General features: G+C 38.8%; 1 protein-coding gene across 1 annotated transcript in view; it reads right to left on the reverse strand.

The window, feature by feature from the left end:
* LOC124113287 overlaps positions 1-21,806 on the reverse strand; it is a 69,020-nt gene that overhangs the window by 5,837 nt on the left and 41,377 nt on the right. The window contains exons 10-22 of the mRNA XM_048383902.1: positions 19,539-19,694; positions 16,487-16,780; positions 15,900-16,019; positions 12,953-13,234; positions 8,410-8,703; positions 7,674-7,858; positions 5,232-5,433; positions 3,155-3,328; positions 1,860-1,991; positions 1,525-1,664; positions 770-886; positions 477-543; positions 17-178 (exon numbers count right to left, since the gene is read on the reverse strand). Of these exons, the coding sequence (XP_048239859.1) occupies positions 17-178; positions 477-543; positions 770-886; positions 1,525-1,664; positions 1,860-1,991; positions 3,155-3,328; positions 5,232-5,433; positions 7,674-7,858; positions 8,410-8,703; positions 12,953-13,234; positions 15,900-16,019; positions 16,487-16,780; positions 19,539-19,694 (2,325 nt within the window). The remainder of the gene's footprint in view (positions 1-16; positions 179-476; positions 544-769; positions 887-1,524; positions 1,665-1,859; positions 1,992-3,154; positions 3,329-5,231; positions 5,434-7,673; positions 7,859-8,409; positions 8,704-12,952; positions 13,235-15,899; positions 16,020-16,486; positions 16,781-19,538; positions 19,695-21,806) is intronic.

Here is a 21,806-nt window from a genome sequence, read left to right on the forward strand (position 1 = left end):
GACCGCCAAAACTTACTGTCTTGCCCACAGTTGTCTTTTCGACACACAATGAGCCCCGTCTTGTTTACTTGGCCATTTGTGCGATCATGAAGACAGCGGGGACAAATGAGCAATGGTGGCGTCTCCGATTGCTCCGTTCCCTTTTTCACGGAATTGATAATTTCCGTCTGTAATGGAGCTAAGAAATTGCAAGCGAAAAATCAAAGGATGAATGGATGCATCTTCTTTATTAAATGTACTTATAGATGAACATGTATCACCAAGCAAAGATGATATATACATGTCTGTCAGATTACGTGTTTTCATGATTATTTTGATTTTTCATCATCAATGCATCTAATGCATTACATTTATAAAAGTGGTAAATATAAAGATACAGATATTGTAAATTGAAATTCTATCGTTTTGCTTTCTGCATCCTTTCTTAAAAGCATAAACAAGTCAGATTTGGTATTCATTAAAATATTGATACTTACGTCCGCCTTGTATGTAGATACTTGTTTTTACCACAGCACCAACGAAGCCCCTGTTGTAGAGACGAATCTAAACATAATTAACCTACGATGAGACAATCATGAACGGGAGATGAGTATGGAGATGCATGCTATTGACGTGATAAATACATATGTGTGTGAGTGTAAGGGGTGGGAAAGACCAGTAATATCAGGTCATTTGATGTGTACAAATATTGCTTGACCTGAAACTATCCTCTATCAATGGAACTAGAGGTAATCACCATTCGTCATGTTATCCTACATACATGACCCACCTGGAACTCGTACAAGAATTCTGTAGTGACTGTAACAGTCTGGTCCCACACGCAGTCAGTTCCTACGGCTGAGAAGTTAATATTCTTCCGTACAGGTTCCACATACACTGCCGGTTGCTGGAAAGAAAATACTCAGTTCAAATTTAACGTGCGATTGCTTTGTGTTGAGGTTTTCAGTGAAGCCAACTTTACTCTAGGAGGTACATGTAAGCCCTATTACCCAGTAACACATGGACTGAGATACTATGCAGTAACATATCAACAGATATATTTTTGTTTGTGTTGTTTGTTTGTTGTTTAACTCCGCACTCTGCAATATTCCAGCTATATGACGGCGGTCTGTAATTAATTGAGTGGACCAGACAATCCGGTGATTGATATCATGGGCATCGATCCACGCAACTGAGAAACGATGACATTCAACAACCAATTCAGCGAGCCTGACCACCTGATCCTTTTCGTCGCCTCTTACAACAAGGCTGAAGACCTATTCTACCCCGCATCTAACAGTTCCTGTAAGCCCACCGTGACGCACAAGTACAAAAATGCACGTTCTGGCTTCTCGTGAATGAAACTAGAGTTGAGTATATCTATAAATCTGAATTTAATGTCAAAGTGATACACGGTCACACGGTTGACCACGGCGTTGGTTCCCAGGGTGAGTGTGTGTGTGTGTGTGTGTGTGGGGGGGGGGGGGGGGGGGGGGGGTTTCACAGCACAACACTACAAGTGTCTTATTAACACATTCATCTTACGTTTGTAAAGAAATTCAGGTTGGCGTTGACAATTTCTCCATTTCGTCCATCCTTCTGTTTGGGACACTTCCACGACACTTGAATCTTGTTAAACACATCAGGAACTTTCTCGATCTTGAAGTTCGTCACATTAATTGGTTCTGGAGAGATGACAGGAGAACAGTGTAAAGATTTTGGTAGGAAGTTAAGTTGAAGACTTTTAGCAGAACCCAATGCTTAAACAAGAATTTTTGTCTTATTTATAGCGTGTGTCCACACATGATCGTACTCATGTTAACTGTGACATAAATAGATTCAATTAACCAGTGAAATATTCACGATCTCAGTCTTAGTACCAGATTCCATCGTTCTCGCAGGCATGCCGCTGACAATCGCCGAAGGACCAATGCTTGTCTGAGCTACAATATCAGCCTTGTAATGCCAATAGCTGGAGAGATTGCCAATGGTATACGTCTTGGCTGCCCAATCTGAAATATTGAGTCCCTGAATGAACATAAAGATCGTATTTAATTATATAAATATTTAAACCATCAAGGATCACAATATTTAAAAAAAACACAAATGTATTAACATTCAAATAGTCAAATGGGCAAATATATTTTCCATGCCAAGTTTGGCTACAGATACGCTACATAATATCTCTGCAATTCTATTCACGGAAATTTGCTCAGAAAGTTAATCGTTTAACTAATGTTATCCATCGTTGGTAAGATTGAGGATTGGAACGTGTAAATAGTTCAACAATAAAAAAGGTCTAATTACCCAAAGGGAATACCGAATCTAGATATCATTCTATCTGGCCGTTCGTTGAATACGTTGAGTGACAACGAACATCATAATGCACCCATCAGATTTGGTTCTATTAATTCCATGATTGTTTCAACGATGAGAATGTAGTATAAGTTTAACTTTGATAATAATGAAGGGAAAGACATCAACACATCATGTGAAGTACAACACAACAGCTTTGTTTTGGGCGTACCATTTTGGTCAATCAAATGCATAAAAATTACATATCTATACCCATAATCATCCGAAATATCTGTATTTGAACACTACCTTATTCGTTATCCCTTGTTAATGCACATTCATTAAGAATATGCATATTTGTTGTATAATGAGATATGGGTGAAAAAAGAATATAATGATAAAAATTCGTCAACTAGTTTTTTGAAAGATCTGTACATTATATGTATTGTTTTATTAATCTGTAAAACTCTAAAAGATTAACAACCTGGGTACAATTTCCGAACATAGTGAATACATATTTGCATTTTCACACGTTAAATTCATCTTGTAAAACACTAATCTAAGGGATTATGTCCAGTGAATGTCGTATTCCAGCGCAGTCACGTCACATGGTACATGGAGGTAGCTGTTATCTTTTGGCAAATACTGATCAAAGTTCATTTTGTTTAAGGAAATCCTTATCTGTACTAACGTCAGGTAATATTTTATTTAGCATGAATGCATCATGTCGATGTATGTTGATTTCTTAATTTTATCGAATTGGTTTATGGCATCAATAACCTCTATATAATAACAAATGCTATGTGTAACAGAGCCAACTGGCTCAGGACCATTCCTTAAAATGAATCCCCCATAAGTGTAAAACAGAAAACAAACGTACCTCCTGAAATTGGTATGATCTTCAAAGTGTCGTAACCCACGCCGTCTTCCCGCTGTTCGTACACAGTTACGTTGTAACGAGTCACACCAGGTCTGGGCTGTGGAGGATCCCATGTCAGAGTTATCTCGTTTGATGACGTGCTCTGTGCCTTGAAGTTTGTAGGTTCACCAGCAGCTGAAATATATCAGTGTTGTATGAGTGGTGAAGAATTCAAATACTTGAGAGAGGGCAAAGGAGGCCCGGCCCAATAATTCTTTATAAATAGCGTGTACAGAAGCATACATTGTATAGTGTCATAATCTTTACTTCATTCATGTATCACAGATGACCTTCTGGCTTACGCCAAGGATGTCCTTTGTTGTTTCATTATCACATTAATTATTTATAATGGTAAACTTGGTCGTGGTCATGCTGTTATATCGAACAGCATTTATTTTATTATTTTTGGTTGTTTGATGATTGTGTAATATATGTGCATAATTAACACGGAAAGGTCCAAGATTTAGCTGCCTGGAAAAAGGGCTCTGTTGGAGGTTACAAAGGATATTAAGCAGACATATTTCAAAATACATAAGACTAAAGAGATCTAACCTGTCCCGCTATATATATATCTACAATTAGTATTTTTTTCAAGCATTATGATAAATAATCGTTATGCCCGAATAATGTCTTACATTGAAATAATAAAATGTTAACATGGTGAATGGGTTGTATTCCACTCGACCATGTTACCATGCAATATAATGCAATATGGCTTAGATATACAAAATCCAAGACAAATATTATATGTCACTTAATAGTGAGAAATGGATCTAAAAGACTTCATGTGAGTGTTTGAACAGATTTATTTTCACACGTTTCGTATAAACAATAGCTCAACGTATATTTTCAAATGGAAAAAACTGCGGTATGGTATCTCAGTGGGCTTGCACTATAAATCGGCATCAATTAAACAACGCGACGTTAAACAAACGTAGGTAGGTGAGGTGAGGTGAAATTGGGTTTAACGTCGCGTAGGTGAGGTGAGGTGAAATTGGATTTAACTTCGCGTCCAAGATTATTGCACATATATAGCGACGTGCATGCACGTGTGTGTGTGTGTGTGTGTGTGTGTGTGTGTGTGTGTCTGCTTGTACTAGTCCGGACTGATGCCGATTTATAGTGCTAGCCCACTGAGATACCATGCCGCAGTTTAACATGAATACCCCACTCAGACAAAGTATACTGACTCCGAACCGACCAGTCCTTGTTTTAGCGCCTTAATGCCGAGCCCAAGACAGGTAACAACAAACGTCTTTTGGTATGACGCGGCCGGGGATCGAACCCCGGACCTTCCGCTCTCCGGGCGGACGCTCTACCACAAGACCACGGAGGCGGTCAAAGCGTTTGTAGGGACCAGAGAAGTGTTTGACCGTTCGAAATGAAGAAACATGTAACAATGTACACACTTAATTGAGGGCTGGTTTTCTTACATGTCGGTTCATGTGTTTATGACTGTGTATGACTGTTTTGAACTGTATATGTATCGATGGTATAACATGATCACCTCTGTGATCTATATTAGGGTTATAACATAGATGCCGTTTTTAAGCACTAAAAAGTATTCACATTGTCTATATCGTCATTCTATATTTGACAGTATAACGCATTGACACCAATGCTCACTTACATGCGGGCCAGTGTACTCAGAATAATAATAAATACTTTTCACTCTTGAATAGGTTGTAATCATGTCCATCAGTTTAGGCGTTGTGTGATGACATGGAACCTAGTCCAGTCGAAACAGCATCTCCCCTGTGTGCGGAAGGTCGGGGGTTTGGTTCCCGACCTCGTCATGCCCAAATGCGCTAAAATATGGTACTTGTTACCACACCTGGCGCTCGGCTTTAATGATATCAAACAAGGACTGGTCGGCTCGGAGTCTATATATTGTGTCTTAGTGGGGTATTCGTATGGTATCTCAATCGGAAAGCACTACAAAACCGGCATTAGTCGGGACGAGTACATATGCATGTATACACACGTAGATATGCAGACAAACAGAGAATACATGTCTAGAAATCAAACTTCACCTCACCTTCCTCAGGTGTGTGCAAATTGACTCTGTCCGATGTTCCCGGTCCGTCTTCATTTACAGCTACTACGTCTATGCTGTAGGGTGTATCTGGGTTCAGGCCTGTTATGTTGTGCTGAATAACGTGGGAGGTACTTTCAATGTCAACCCGAGATATCACCACTGTCATGTATGTTGCACATTCGATCTGCATCTGTGGTACAATCTGTAAAAATGTTAAACATATCTGTCATCAGTTTATGGCGAAGGCTTTTCATAACGTGGAAACAACATGTAGCTGTTAACGAGAACCGAACTGTAAGCGCTGTACCTTGTAAATGTTATAGATCTTATGTTTTTCTCAACACATGAATCAGCTTTACACTCACTATGAAACACAGTTTGAAACTACCTCTACAAACGATTTATGTGTTAACTTCCCCTTTACTTGGGCTTTGGTGGTTCGATTCCCGGCCCCGTCATACCTAAAATACTTCGAATATAGTGTTGTTAGTGTTGAAACACGTGAAAATATATTAATTGTTGTTATGCAGACTGGCCAGTTTAGCGTCAGTATAATATGTCACCTTAGAGTATCCATGCGGTATTAGAGTAACTGAGGCGTGGCGTGTATATCGTTGTGGGCTAGCACTATAAAACCGGCATCATTCCGGACTAGCACAAGGAGCCACACACACGTTGATACATGTGAGAAATAATCTTAAACGAAACGTTCAACCCCATGTCAACCTCACCACCACCATTAAGGCTAATATTCCTCTCTTCAAATAATCAATTTTTCGGCGCAGAACCTGACGTCATAGACATTATATAGAATACTAAACGAGCTCACGTGTAATACTAATTTTATGAAACGAGTGAATAGTTTCATAAAATTGGTTTTACACGGGAGCGAGTTAAGTATTTTATTTATTACTTGCCATTTATAACGTTTTTAGAATTTTACTGTTAAGTATGAATAGGCTGACACCTACACGATCCACGGCATAGTCCAATTAAGTTTAACAGGATAATACTTCAAACACGTAGTTGAAACGTATGAATTTATATTAATACCATACAACGGTCCACCTTTAGAATTGAGGCGTCCGTTCCACAAAATTATCGTAGGGCTAAGACTATCACAACTCACATACGTTAACCTTAACGACTGTTGTTGCGCTACAATACGATCGCCTTGTGGAACGGGCCTTGCGCCTCAAAGTTTACTATAACGTCACAATACCCGATGACGTAATTTGTGGAATTTTGTTGCAAGATCCATCGGCGAAATGATGCCATGTGACGTCAGCCTAGCAACAAGGTGATCTCAGTGATCTATCAACTCCACACGCAATGTCTTTGAATAAGGGATGTTGAGAGCTTTCAATATTTGTTCGTGAAACGTGTTCCGAGAGTACATAAGCACGGGTTTACGATATGTTAGTTAGGTTTGATGCCGTTGGTAGGAATACATGGGTTTCGGCTATTAAGAATATGTTATATTCTCATGGCTTCGGACATGTGTGGGAATTTCAAGGTGCTGGTGATCCTGAATATTTTATAAGTGAGTTTATACTGAGGGTTAAGGACTGTCATGCACAAACATGGTATTCTGAATTGTCTGGATGCTCGAAATTAGAACTGTATTCATTATTTAAGACATCATTATCACTTGAACCGTATCTATTAAATGTATAATCAAAAGAAAAGCGACGTATGCTTACCCTTTTACGTATTGGAGAACTGGGAATTATGCATAACACAGGAAGGAGGGATGGCATCGATAAGACACTCCGGTTCTGTCCATTGTGCAAGTTAAGGGCAGTTGAAAATGAAATTCATTTAATTCTTGTTTGCCCTATTTATGAAGATATTCTCTCAAAATATTTCCCATATTTAGACTTCATTACTGGTAATAATCGTAAAGACACACTGGTTAGAATGTTAAACTCTTCTGATGTAAACTGTCTTGAGAACTTATGTTAAAGATGCTACCTGTCTTCGTTCTTCTTACCTCTAAATATTATTTCATGCAGCACTTGATGTGAAACTAATTTGTATATATATATGTACGTGGGCCTGAGGCCTTATTACCGAATAAACTGATTGATTGATTGATTAAGCACGCGTTTTGGTATTACACAATGTGTAATACAGCTGTATGATTATTAAACGGGTGATCTCTTCACGGGCAAGTAATAACCATTGTTACGTCATGCACAATGGAGGGGTGGTCGGGTAGCCTAGTGGTTAAATGCTATGGCTCGTCATGCCGAAGACCCGGGTTCGATTCCCGACATGGGTACAATTTGTGAAACCCATTTCTGGTGTCCCCAACCGTGATATTGCTCGAATACTGCTCAAAGCGGCGTGAAACCATACTCACTCACTCATGCGCAATGCACTATGTACAATACCCTTACATAACAGTGTATCTTGCACATATCTTGTACACTTGTTTACCATAGTTCTGTTACATTCAGTGCAGTTTATGACGACCCGCCTCACACACATTGACGGACTGCCCGTCCTCACGTCGACAATGTAGTCATAGATATCCCCGTTAGGGCGGAGTGGTCTGCGCCATTCCACAGCAATAGAGAGGGAAGTGTTGTCAAACGACTTCAGATTGGTAACTCTTCCGGCCGCTGAAGACATAATCAATCTGTAATTGCTATGAAATTATGTGAAGCTGACTATTTCCGATGAAACGGTGTTTCCATGCCAAAATTCATCTTTGTGTCTAGTGTGTAATCGCTGTTGATAGCTGTTGTGTTTAAAGACAACTAGCGTTGTTCTCGGATTTAGACTACCAGACATTGACTAGCACTTGTAAATGGTGTAAAATGTCAAATGTTTGAACTTAAAAGGGAATAGCTTTGCATCGGAACCTACCTGAACCTATATTTATTATGATACATTAAAAGTTTTAAAAGTGATTGGGGTGCCCTAATGATATATGTTGCATCAATGACGATTTTACAGCACTGACCATAACAGCACATCATGTACATGTACCCAGATTATTCACATGAGTTATAGTTAAATAACTTACGTTTGAAATGTACAGCTTTTTTGGCAAAGTCATCAGAAACAAACCTTGGAAAATATATTGGATGTTCCGCTAGAAATGTTACGTAAGTCACACACTAAATGTTACTATACAATTTTATTTTATATAAGAGATCAGAATTCTTACGATGTCCTTGTACTCTGATCACGAGGGTATACGGTGAACTAAGGAGGTTCCCACTCTGTGTTTGTATGTTCAGGGCGTACGACACAGCAGAGACAACACCAGTGAAGATGACAGAGATGAGTTCCTGTCCACTGCCGTGGAGAGGTTCATGTCTTTGGTAATATGTATCTCCATCCCTCCCACTGAGTGTCACAATGTACTTGTTTGCATCCCCCTCAGCCTTGGTAAATACAATGGTGATGTCCGGAGCTGTCCTGTTGGTTTTGCTGTCCAGGCCCACGATGGCAACCGGTGCTGAAATATCGGCATATATGTGAGATATGTCGAGAAACGGATCTCACAAACAGATTTAGAATCAGGTGATTCTGGACATGAATAGATTTACACTTATTACCGGTCTAAGGACAGTTAAATCAGAAATTGTGGTTTCCCGATTATATGGCCATATCTGTGGTCCAGTCGGAACGTTATCACCCAGACACTCTAGTCGCTAGCCTCCACCTCAAGTGATATACTAATCCACATACTACGAATAAATAGAAAAGTATGTCATGTATAACGGAAACATTCATATGTACGTGGAAATAATAACCTTTGAAAGAATGTGAGTTGCATGTGTCCCCGGTGAGGTGTATGTTATTTTACGACCTGAATGGGTTTGTACACAACGAGGCTAAAGGTAATGGGCTAGCCATTAGTTTTAACAAGACGTTGACTAACAATAAAAGTAATGATTATATGTTTGCCATGTAAATACATAATGACATTTAGAAAATGGTCAAATGTAGATCAAGATGTTTTATGGTACTTAAAGCCTCCGGTACATATGCAAAACGAGAGTACAAAGAGATGACATCAGTGAGTACACCACAGCTATAGGGATGTGCTGCATACAATACATCTGTGCAGATAAAAGTTACAATGTTCCAAAGTGGGTGTACACAATTATTTTACGAAGTGACTTCACGATACTATGAGATTCTTGCGCCGAGAAAGTGCATGATGATTAAATAGTGCTAACCTAAGAATTGTTTTTATATCATTAGAATTCAAAAGAGATTTTCATAAATACAAATTTGGTAAACGCAGGTATTTCTGTGGAATATATGCTTCCCTAAAATCAGTATAAACAGTACAAACAAGCAGATATGAAGTTCATCCCCTAACAAGGTTGACAGAAAGGACACAATCTCATTGGCTTCGGTATAGAACGATGTCGTCCAATGTTAACCATTATTTCAGACAACCCGAGACGAAATCTTGAATATGTTATACGCAGAGATTTGCATGTTATAACACTTAAATACAATTCAGGTTCAATTAACGATTTAAAAGATCTATACATGACAAATCTTGAAGTGTGGATCTCCAATCCTGCTGAAACATATCTAGTGACTTTCTATGAAATAATCTTAATAAATCATGTTTATTATCGACACCTTGATATAAACACACATGCATTTTGTGAAAAAAGGGTGAAAACAATTGCAAATCGACAATGGCTGCGTTTTGACGCACCGTTTGTCGAATATCAGGCCACCAACATTTTCCAATAACATCTATCCAATTTATATACCAGATTTTTTGTGTAGTCAGGTTCAATGAACTACATACTACCTGTGCGTTTCTTTTTTTGAAGAGTGTATTTGGGATAATACTTTCTCAGTAAAGTACAAATTAAAGTACTCATACTGTCAGGATGAGACACCTTATTGTCAGCACACAAAGTCAGCGATCTAAACCCACTCAGCCACTGAGGCTTTCACAGGTAACGATGAAAGTGTTATCCCAAATCTAATATTTCTTACATTTGACCACATTCCACTGTGAGTATTCACAGCTTTAGGCTATGGGAGCTGTGCCAATTTACACATGTCAGAGGGGTACACAAAGTACATGATCTGGACTTTCATTTTTGTCGAAGCCTCGCTGACTGAGTGGGTTATACGACAGAATTAATGAATATATTCAATTAAAGTATTAATTCATAAATCCTGATGAGTGAAAACACGGTATCTATAATCTGTACCGGATTTTACTCTCACAGCCACATTGTATGACATATTTACAAACAGCTAATGCTTACAGTCCGGTCATTTGGTATAATGCCAAGTAACCCAAACTATTATAATTATCCATTTCTCTTGCCGTTCATTATCTTTAGCTTTTTCTCTGTTCTGATCAATGGACGAAGTTTGATAATAAGAATTATGTTCTGTGACCTCGATCGGGATGGGTTCTTGTAAGAGCAGGATACATTGTCGGTCACTGCTTTAAAACAAACATTATTCTGTTGTTATCGCTAAAATGAACTGAATTATCATTAAACCGCCCGCATATTATCAGAAATGAGTGGGCCACTGTAACTTGATAATGCCCTCATATTGCTTGACGACGGGCCATTATCACACCCGTTGTTAGGTGAGGTCATGGGGATAGGGAAAGGAGACGTCACGGTCAATAGTGACGTCACCTAGTTTGTTTTATGACGTTATCATATTTGTAAAAGTTGGTCTGTGACATTGGTTTTGCATTGATTGTAGTAAAAGTTTCAAAACCGATATTGTTGTTTATGTTTATTTGAAAACGAATTCTATCCATTTTAGCTATAATAACGGTAACGGGCAGTTAATGGAAGACCTCGGGCTTCTGCAATTGATAATGACTTGAAAAATAGAGTTACCCTTATTGGAGGAGGCGGTGGTTTCAGAGACATACATATGCGTGTCGAGATTACACGGAGAGAAAGTATAAGTACAACAAAGTCCTTGTCCAAAGTCATCAGTCCTTGTACCCATAACGCGATCGTTATTTACAGGAAATATGAATCTATTCTGATTAAATAGTTGTATTTTCCCACATGCAGCATATCAGTAATAAAAAAACAATACGTCTTCGAATTGTTTTACTACATAATTCCTCCGTAACATCAGATTCTTCAGTTCACAAAAATCCTGCTAAATGGTTCAATCAAACACGCTCAATTGCAAGTATCGAGTCGTCGCCAAAGACGGTTTTCATGTTATTGTTACCAGGCACGTTTGGCCATGGCCAAGGCGAAGATAAGGAGAGGGAGTTCCCAAAGTGTACAGGTACAACTGTTTTCGTTGTGAGGTTAGCGTAACCCATTCCTCATAACACTTGTTTCATTCTCGTGCTCAACTTGAAAACAATTATAGATTTTATTACTTCACACGCCTGGTGTACAGCAGTTGTCAGTGCGCCTTTACTAGAATGTGGTTGGGGTGGGTTTTCAAGCAGTTTAAAGTTATTTTACATATACTATATTCAATACTTCACCTGACTCTTAGAGGTCTGTTCATTTTGAGAAAAATGCAGATTTTGTAATGATAGCACGATATCAAACTGAAAATGCCCATTTGGGTATACAAAGGATGCAGTTGGTTCCTCATACGTCACAGCTAATAAAGTCATGACCAGGATATCAGCAGAGCAGAGAGTGAGAGAGAGAGAGAGAGAGAGAGAGAGAGAGAGAGAGAGAGAGAGAGAGAGAGAGAGAGAGAGAGAGAGAGGGAGGGGTGTGTGGATGCCGATGATGGGGGCGACACAGTTCCAAATAGCATGCAGCCGACTGACAGTTGTAATACGACTTCAGCAATTACACCAAATTGGACACAAAAATGACAGGAAACCCAGCGGTAGACCACGTGTCTATCCACAAGAGGACCGCCATATGTGCTCGTTGCATCTTCATTACGGTGACGTCATCGAATTTGCCGGGACTGCGACGTCGCAAGTGTCAAAGGATTTACATGCTGTAGGAATTCGGGCTCGCGGACCCAACCAAGGAATTGACTTGACCGGTCAACACTGGCGAAATTGACGTCGGTGATACCGAGCTGCGGGTGGGCAGTAACATGAATGACCAAGGGCACTGTCCAGAGCCAGTTCAACTTGTTCTATCCTGATTGTCCGACACGGGTATATCAACCGAGAGGTGAACGATTGGTTGTGGCATGCAGTTAACCCTTTTAGGGACTTTGGCGTCAAATGTAACAAATTTTATACTCTGGAAAACACTTTCTTAGGAAAGACCATATTCTAGTAGTACTACTTTTGTGGGTTGAGTGTAATCCGGGAATCGAGCCCACTCTCCCAGAGTGAGGCAACTAATCGCATCCAAAGTCAGCGATCTAACCCACTCCACTCAGCCACTGAAGCTTCCACAAAAATAAAGTCCGACAACTGGTAGTTTAGATCACGTACTTTGTGTAGCCCTCTGGTACAGAAGTTATAACCCTTGACGAACACCTTTGATGCAAATACACTTTATCTCACATAACAAGACTGAGATATAGTTCCCCAACTGAAGTGTTGTAGGTGTGAGAAATAATATAGCAAATACATCGATATCGTAGCTCAACTTAACGTTGTTGAAAATTTACTAGACACACATAAATGCTTGTTACCTGAACCAAAAAATTGTCGAATAAGATAGATAAGGTGAGGTGATCATGAGGTGAGGTGAGATTGTGTTCCAACCACAAATAAACAGTAAAACGTCAATGTGAACTATACATACTTGTTCGTTTTGGTGCTGCAAGTACAGCGGTCGTCTTCTCATCGCGTCCCGGCAGATAGGTGATCTTTGTCTTCACAGACACAGTGTACTGTCTCCCCTGAGTCAGGCCTGTGATGGGCGTGGTCCTGATGTCTCTGTCCACACTGATTGGAGTGATGTCCCCTGGTGTAACAGACACCTCATAACCGGTAATGATGGCGTTAGGTGGAGCTGTCCAGGATGCTGTCATGGTGGTTGTGTCGTGTACGTCGGCCGTCACAGAGGTAGGCCGGAGTTGTTCAACTGTTGACATGAACAGAAACAGCCCAGAATGGTGTAGTCAACTATCTTTCACGAATCGAGATAAATACGTGGAATTGAAGTATATGTAGGAAGATAATAATTTACGCAAGTGTCATTTCAATCAATCAATCAGTTTATTCGGTAATATTTTTTTACCTTTTACCCAATAGTAACCATTGTTTACTTAGGCATTATTGAAGATTGATAACGCGATCCACAATAATCAAGAAGGCGTCAAAATATTCAAAAGCCAGGGAAAATTTGTATGTGATCAATTTGTTCGTATATTCCATTGTACATTTTTATGATCTGAGTCTATACTATTTAATAGCACAGAAATAGTTACGCTGTAAACCTAAACATATTTACAGTGTTTTTAAATTTGCAAATATCCCTTTCCGATTTACATGTAAAAATACATTGTTGTTTCAGGTCGCGTAACACGCCCGGAAGTCACTTTCAACCTCTGTTGATTTTGCGAAACCCAGAAGTGTTCTTTCGTCATTATATATTACATGTTGTCATATGTACGTGTGCAATTCACTTATTAAGCTGAGTAGGTCAGCCCACCCATCTAACTGGATTTCATACATGATAGACCACACATAATCTGTAACATCGCAATCTGATCCGCATCCGAAAGTTACCTTAAACTCCATTTCAAAAATATTTTAGAAATTCAGAGAAAAAATATCTCTAATTACAGTCAGTATATTTACTTTTTCCCTTTTAATTCGACATCAGGCGATTTTATATGAAATGAATATTTATGTTTGTATTGAACTGGAACATTACATTTTACATGAAAAGAATATGAAGTGTTATAAACTTACATGTGTGTGCAATCGCATCATGTATGAGTTTACACCTTTCACTTACTGTCTGACCGCCTCAGTGGTCTAGTGGTAGAGCGTCCGCACACACACAGACAGACAGACAGACAGACAGACAGACACACAAACACACACACACACACACACGTGCATGCACGTCGCTAAAATCTTCGACGCGACGTTAAACCAAATTTCAGCTCACCTCACTTACTGTTTTGGAAAAGTGTGATGAACAAAGAGGTCAACAATATTTATCGCTACATGGAAGTAAAGAAAACCGAGTTTGATGAGATCCGGCGTCCGCGAAGCCTTTACACGAAGATCAAAGTCACCAACAGAACAAGAACACACAATGTTAATGCGGCGTTAAGTCTAAAGGCGGGCACATTATCTTTGCTGTTTTTGTGTTGTTTTCAGACGTTTCTGTGCAGGAAGTCATTGAATTGGTGTCCTTTATATATAATTTGTTCATGTTGTAAAATGCCTGAAAAGAAGCACTAGATGATCACAATTAAGTTTCAGGAAGTGCAGTTTATATCCAAACTGTCTTCATTTCGCCACACGTTGTTTTCGTTGAATCACATGTTATCAGACAAGTTTTACCATAAGCAAATAACACACACTGCGAGTCCTAGAGTACACAGAAAGTATGGCTCGTTGAATAAATATAACTAAGTTTTAAATTGCTTGTTACATACAACTTACATTTCTAATGTGGAAAGAAATACACAATCCCCAATGTCATGGTCGATTTTCTAATATTGAAATATGTATGTATAATGTATAATTGGTAAAAGACTCTCTCTCTGTGTGTGTGTGTGTGTGTGTGTGTGTGTGTGTGTGTGTGTGTGTGTGTGTGTGTGTGTGTGTGTGTGTGTGTGTGTGTGTGTGTGTGTGTGTGTTGGTTAAAGCACGCCACACATCTACTGTTCTGGACCCCCAATGCTCATGCCTTCACCCCCCACTGCCCACATGTTACAAAATAGATACATCCAGATAACTGTGTGCAATAGTATAGGAAAGAATATAATAACTTGATTTCATAATGTGTGAAGGTTATGTTAAGTTTACATTACAAATTATGAATTATTTTCCACCATTCCGCGATGTGTGTGACATACTAATAGTGCTTAAATATAATTTAATATAGAAATATTTCGATTTTATATGGAAGACAGTATCGAGGTGACAACCAAAAGAAAGAAGAGCATTTGGATTTTGTGAGGTGAGGTGAAATGGGGTTGACATCGCGTTCAAGATTATTGCACTTATAAGGCGACGTCAATCCGTGTGTGTGTGTGGTTGCTTCTACTAGCCCGGACTAATTAATGCCGATTTTCCAGTGCTAGCCCAGGGAGATACCATGCCTCTGCTTAACATGAATACCGCACTCAGACACAGTAAACTGACTCCGAGCCTACCAGTCCTTGTCTTAGCCAATCTTGTAACGAATTTTGGTATAACGCGGCCGGGGATCGAACACACAACCTTCCGCTCTCTGGGCAGACCCCCTACCACCAGATCACGGAGGCGGTCTGATATCGATTTTGTGCTGCAGAATATGACGAACGCATGTAGTATCTCGCCACCTGTTGATTCACCACGTGGGCAATAATGGTATTTAGTAGGACACTGAACAAACTTCAAATGGTTTTTAGCTATACTTGAATATCATGAATATTTGAATTTTGAAGAATAAACAAGAACAATGTAGGCAAACCCTAAGAAGACTTGTTCACTGAAAGCAAGCGGCTATGTTGAGTAGATGTCGATGCTGCATGTTGAATGGATACTACATATAGATGTAAAATATAGTCGATTTAACCACTTACTGCTGGAACAGTCGGTAGCTCGGTAGTATCCCTGATCACAGCGACAACTACCACTGTAACAGTTGGTACGGGCATCGATACACAAGCCAAGTTGTGAGCAGGTTTGATTGTAGGCGATCTCTGAAATCAATGATTAGGTTGGTAAGGTTGTACGTCTGCGCACATAACAAAATGTTAGACGGTAATAATAAATTAGTTCGTCATGTGATAATATATATATATATATATATATATATATATATATACTTACATGTGACTTACATGTGTGTGCAATCGCATATGACTATATGCTGTAGTTCTCCCGTGGTGTAGAGGCAAATATATTTGATCTCGAGTCAAGCAGTGAAAACAGCGATTTAAATATTAAACGTCAATGCCAGAGAATAACCAGTCTCAATTATCCGACTAAACAGATCCCATTGGGCGTAAAAGGCAAAATAGCAGTCAAGATTACACGAAAGGATCACTGAAAATCAGTGATGAAACCAGGTGTTCGAGAAAAGGATAAGCATATCTATCCTGCCCCACAAACAATACCCCCACCAGAGTAGCTACTTGTAGTAAATGTAAGTAAGTGTCACATTTACTTGTTGTAATATTCCTTTGGACCGAGGTAATCGTCTGACTCCTGCCGTACTGTGTGATGGTATGTGCAACTGTGACTGTATACTCTGTTCCTTGAGACAGGGGCTGAATGTTGTAGGCCTTCTGTTGTGTGGAGGCAGTTCCTGGTGATCCTGGTGATCCTGGAGGTCCTGGAGACCACACTACCGTGTAGATGTAGGTGTACCCCCCAGTGACTTCTGTATTTGTCCAGCTGATGCCAATATTGCCTGTTCCTATGGATTGTGGGTCTGTTATGACTGGTCGTAACACACTAGCTGAAAGTATCCATGATCACATCGATTAGTGAAATATCTAACATCGATAATTATCATCAACGAGGTTATTGGATATAATGGCTTAATGTTCGCCTTAGATTTTCAATAAAATGTCCTGTCATATTTGTTTCTAACATACTTCATAACGTGCAAGTGTTGCTGTCCATCCTCCACTTGTGAAGATTCTGACATAAAAATAATGCATGAAGAATTTCCTGACGGATAGTGCAGTTTGATCATTAATCTGAACTTTTTTCAATTATTATGAATAAAGTTTTGAAGAAGACGTGTATAGTGTGCTCTCTCCCTTCCCACCACCCCCATTCATTTAAAGTAAGATATTTTCGGCCCATAATATAATGCTAGGTATGGTCAATATGTCTACGGTCTACTTCACACGCTCTATATTTTTACAATTAATAAATGTTGTTTGCGACTACAGTCCTACAATATTCTTCATGCACCAAGGATTCACTGAATGTGGCTGCTTTAAAGGACACTGTCAGACAACTTTCCATTTGGCTCAAGGAAGGCTACGCTTATTTGCAATAGGAAGTTCAAGACTGAAAATATTTCAGCGATAAATGCCGTAATGCTGCTGTGAAACAAACAACAACAAAACCTGTGGTTAATGCAATAAAAACAGGAAATATAACACACACAAACAAATGTCCCTGTATTAAACAGTTGTCGAGGGGTATAGGTATAATAACTCACATATTCCTAATATTGGTAAAAATGTGATCTATAAAAGAAGAAAATATATCAAGCTAATTCCATGGAAGTATCGAAGGTATGCCTATTCTTGTTATGGCAGATATTGGGAACTTGATAAATATAGTTTTATATGTTAATGAGATGAATGGACCTCTGTCGATACAAGGTGTTCCTGAAAAGGGTAAGCATATCCTACTTTACCGTTCGCACACGCCACTCACACTATGTATATAAAAAACGTAAGTGTTTGTTTTGTTGCCGCACACCCTACATAAGTGACCCTGTAAAACGACTACGGCTTGTTAACAATCGAGTCTTGATCAGACAATGAAGTGACACGAAAGTGTGTTTACGGTTTTTGTTGAAACTAAAAACGACATAAAACTTGTAAATATTCAGCTGCGTGCAAGTGATGCTAACAGTTATTATATGTGTATGCCCTTCATTGTTTCTGTAAATAACGTTTTATCCTGTATTCTAAATAACAGTTAACATAAGCGGTGTGATAAAAGGATATCGTGAATGACAAACAGAGTGGGTTCAGGGTTTAGTTTAGAGCTTATGGTAACACATCTGTACTGCACGCCACGTTTCAAAAGAATCCACGTCTTTGTAATGACTGTTCTCCTGAACAGCTGAGTGGGGATAAAAGATACTCCACAACTGTGAAATTGGTATTTTCATAGTATACAAAATGAAGTTGTCTCCTTTTATACATATCTTGAACTTTATTCCCACGTTGGTTTACACTAGAGCTCAGTCTCGCCATGTCACAAGCCACAAAGGCCTTATTTTCTGTATATAGATATAAATGAGAGTTTAGCTATTTACATGTTATGATATGTTTGGCATATTTGATGAAATAGTAACACCTGTCGTATATTGGGGCAGAACCAATAACAAAGAAAACCAGTTATGACGGTTTCTATCATTTACTGAGGATGGAGTCATCCACATACACTGCTGACGTCACACAGTAGGCGTGGCACTGCTGTGGTGTAAACAATACCACGTGTTTCTACAGCACTAAATAACATAAATTGGTTGATGCATGTTGATGCATGTCATCGTAACCCAATTGTGTAGATCGGTGCTCATGATATCAATCACTGGATTGTCTGGTCCAGGCTCGATTATTTACAGACCGCCGTCATATAGCTGGATATTGCTGATTGTGGCGTTAAAAAACAACAAACAAACAAACATTCGGGTTCCATCACCCCGAGAATGTCCTTTTCCTATTTTACCACATCTGACAAATGTCATATATTAAACCTTTCACTCAAATCCGTACATTCGTTATTTCTATTGACATGGATGTAGTGGAATTTAACACAACATGAAATATGACTGTTTGACGTCCTACCAAGCATTCTCACTCCCAGCAGAAATATTTTACTTCCAGTTATTAGTGTCATAATCAAACAAATCGACTGGGAAAAAAATGCTAATCAAATGGTACAATGATCTGTCAACACAGACATTTCTAACGGGATATTAACACTTCGACTTTTTGGGATAAAGTGATACTTTAGCTGAACTGAACAAGGACAGAAATGGAAACACTTTAAAATTGTAGACGTGTATATTTATAAGATACATGCAACACAAGCTGTAGATTACCAACACATCAAATCTTTACACAGGCAGATCTAATCAGTTCTACATACATGGCCAGATATTCACGAATGTCATTATTTTTTTTAACGCTAAATGGTAAAATATTACTTTTATCTAGTACATGTATGTCATGTCTCTAAATATTCTCACAACCAAATGTATCACGTATTTGGCAGCTTTTGGCATACTTTTGGCATGTGTATGTCAGAGCAGGGGAACTCTTTAACCCTTTGACTTCCAACAGGATCCACAGAATCGAAGTGATCAGTGAGGGTGAGGAAAATGTTTGTTGACTAAGTCTGGCAATTATTATCCAGCAAATGATTGATTTCATTCATTCGTGTTTGATAATATCGAATTGATTCAATGCCTAAATGTAGGAGTTCTGATGACCAATTACAGGCTACAATTTGATACTTACATTGAACACAAGAGGCTGGACTTGTATTCGGCCTATACCACCCATTCTTACAGAGGCACTTCTTGTCTGATGGCACTGTAGTCTGTATACAATCTATATTGGAGTCTGAGGTGTCACACTGGGATGTCTCATTACATGCACCGCCGAAGACCTTTTCTGAAAGTAGCGTATTATAACACTACAGAAATGTCCTACAAACGGGGTAACGGTGATATGTTTTGTCATCAAAGCTCATTCAAAAGTTATTATACAAACTACAGGAAGTAAATAAACCAAAATGCTAGAGAATAATTAGCTATATCCTGCTGTCAACGAGCTACAGATGAGCATTCCCCTCTATACATGTGCATGACCTACAGGTTATAGCACTATATACTACAGCATCGCTGATTTCAGTACCAGTCAACGCGGGTTTTGCGGTAAATGTTTCTGGTGTCTCTCTCTCCCCTCCCCCCTTCTCTCTCCGTCAAAACGCTGAAATATTGAATACAACTCATTCACTACAACTTTACTTCTTGATTTCGATACCGAAGCAAAGTGGTTCGTTGTGTTGAGTATTTTTGGTGAGGAGTCTTGAATTTGATATATTTGATCTCTAGTCAACTATTGACAACAACTATCAAATTATCAAAAGTCAATGCCAGAGAATAACCAGTCTCGATTATCCAACTAAACCGATTCCACTGGGCGTAAAAGGCAAATTGTCGGTCAAACGTAGGTGAATGGATCACTGAAATTTTGTGATGACACCAGGTGTTCGAGAAAAGGGTAAGCATATCCTGTCCTACAAATAACTCAAACAGGAAGCCCATAGGTGTATCGCTCACCTGGATATTTATGCAATCATGATGAAATATATATTTGCATTGTACATGTATATAATACTGCAAATATTTTGACTCTGTCAGCATCTAAAATAGGTGGATGGCAAATATGACAGCATGAACGTGTATTTCTCAAGATACAAATGTATGGTAGAGGTGTGTTTATATCTACTCATATCCCTGATGTATTTGCTCTGTTATTTGCTGGTGATGTGCCAACCGTCTCTGGTACTGCTTTACAGCTTCAAAAGAAAATAAAGACCCTGGAGAAATTCTGTGATGATACTGGCATGAAAGTCAATCTGAATAAGACTAAAATAATAGTTTTTTCGGAATGGAGGTCCTTTTCGCAGTTATGAAAAGTGTTTTTTGAATGGTCATAAGCTAGAAGTTGTCAACATGTACAGATATTTAGGAATTATTTTCTCACCAAAGTTATCTTGGACCAAGGCCCAAGCACGTCTAGTAGCCCAGGCAAGGAAAGCACTTCTATCAATATATAATTATCCAAAACAATTTGGCTACATTAATCACCATGATCTTTTTAATATTTTTGATGCAATGATTTCACCAATCCTATGTTATGGATCAGAGATCTGGGGAACCAGCTACTGTAACATTATTGAGAGTGTCCATAACAGATTCTCCAAATCCTGTTTGAAGCAAAATAAGTTCACCAACAACAACATGATTCTAGGAGACTGTGGTAGGATCCCCAACAGTATAACTACATGTACATGTCAAGAGCAGTCAAGTACTGGTGCAGACTAATTCAGATGGAACAACACAGGCTAACAATCCAAGCTTATTATATACTAAAATCTCTTGATAATGGTAAAATTACATGGGCACCACATATTAGAATGATTTTATTCCAGTTGGATTTGGTTTTGTTTGGCTAAGCCAAGACATTGGTAATATTCAACATTTCATGACAGATTTTAAACGAAGATTTTACGACTGCCTTACACAATATTGGCACTTTTCCCTTACATTATCAATACAATTACTACTCACGGTTCAAGCCATTACTAACTGTGGAATCATATATTACTTGTGATATAGCTATGTTCCGGTGTAATAATTTCAGACTTGCTGTTGAACTTGGGCGTCACAAAAACATCCCATATAATGAACGTGTCTGCACTTTCTGTTTTTCAAAGGGACATAACCATGTTGAAGATGAATTCCATGTTCTTATGACTTGTGAACAGTATTCTCGAGCAAGAAGAAACTCTTTTCCCAAGCGTCTCGTTATCCCTCCCTCTATTGTGAATATTATAAGACGTATGTCAGCTGAAAACGAACAAATTATAAAAGGCTTAGGTAAATTTCTCTCCAAGTCATGAAAATCGAAAGGTAACACAGTGTGGAATGGTAAATCATTATTAAATCTAATCAGCATGCAAATATATATACAGTATATTTCCATTGTATTATTGGC

Source organism: Haliotis rufescens, unplaced genomic scaffold (assembly GCF_023055435.1).
Source record: "Haliotis rufescens isolate VD_foot unplaced genomic scaffold, xgHalRufe1.0.p SCAF_5, whole genome shotgun sequence".
NCBI classification, from domain to species: Eukaryota; Metazoa; Mollusca; class Gastropoda; order Lepetellida; family Haliotidae; genus Haliotis; species Haliotis rufescens.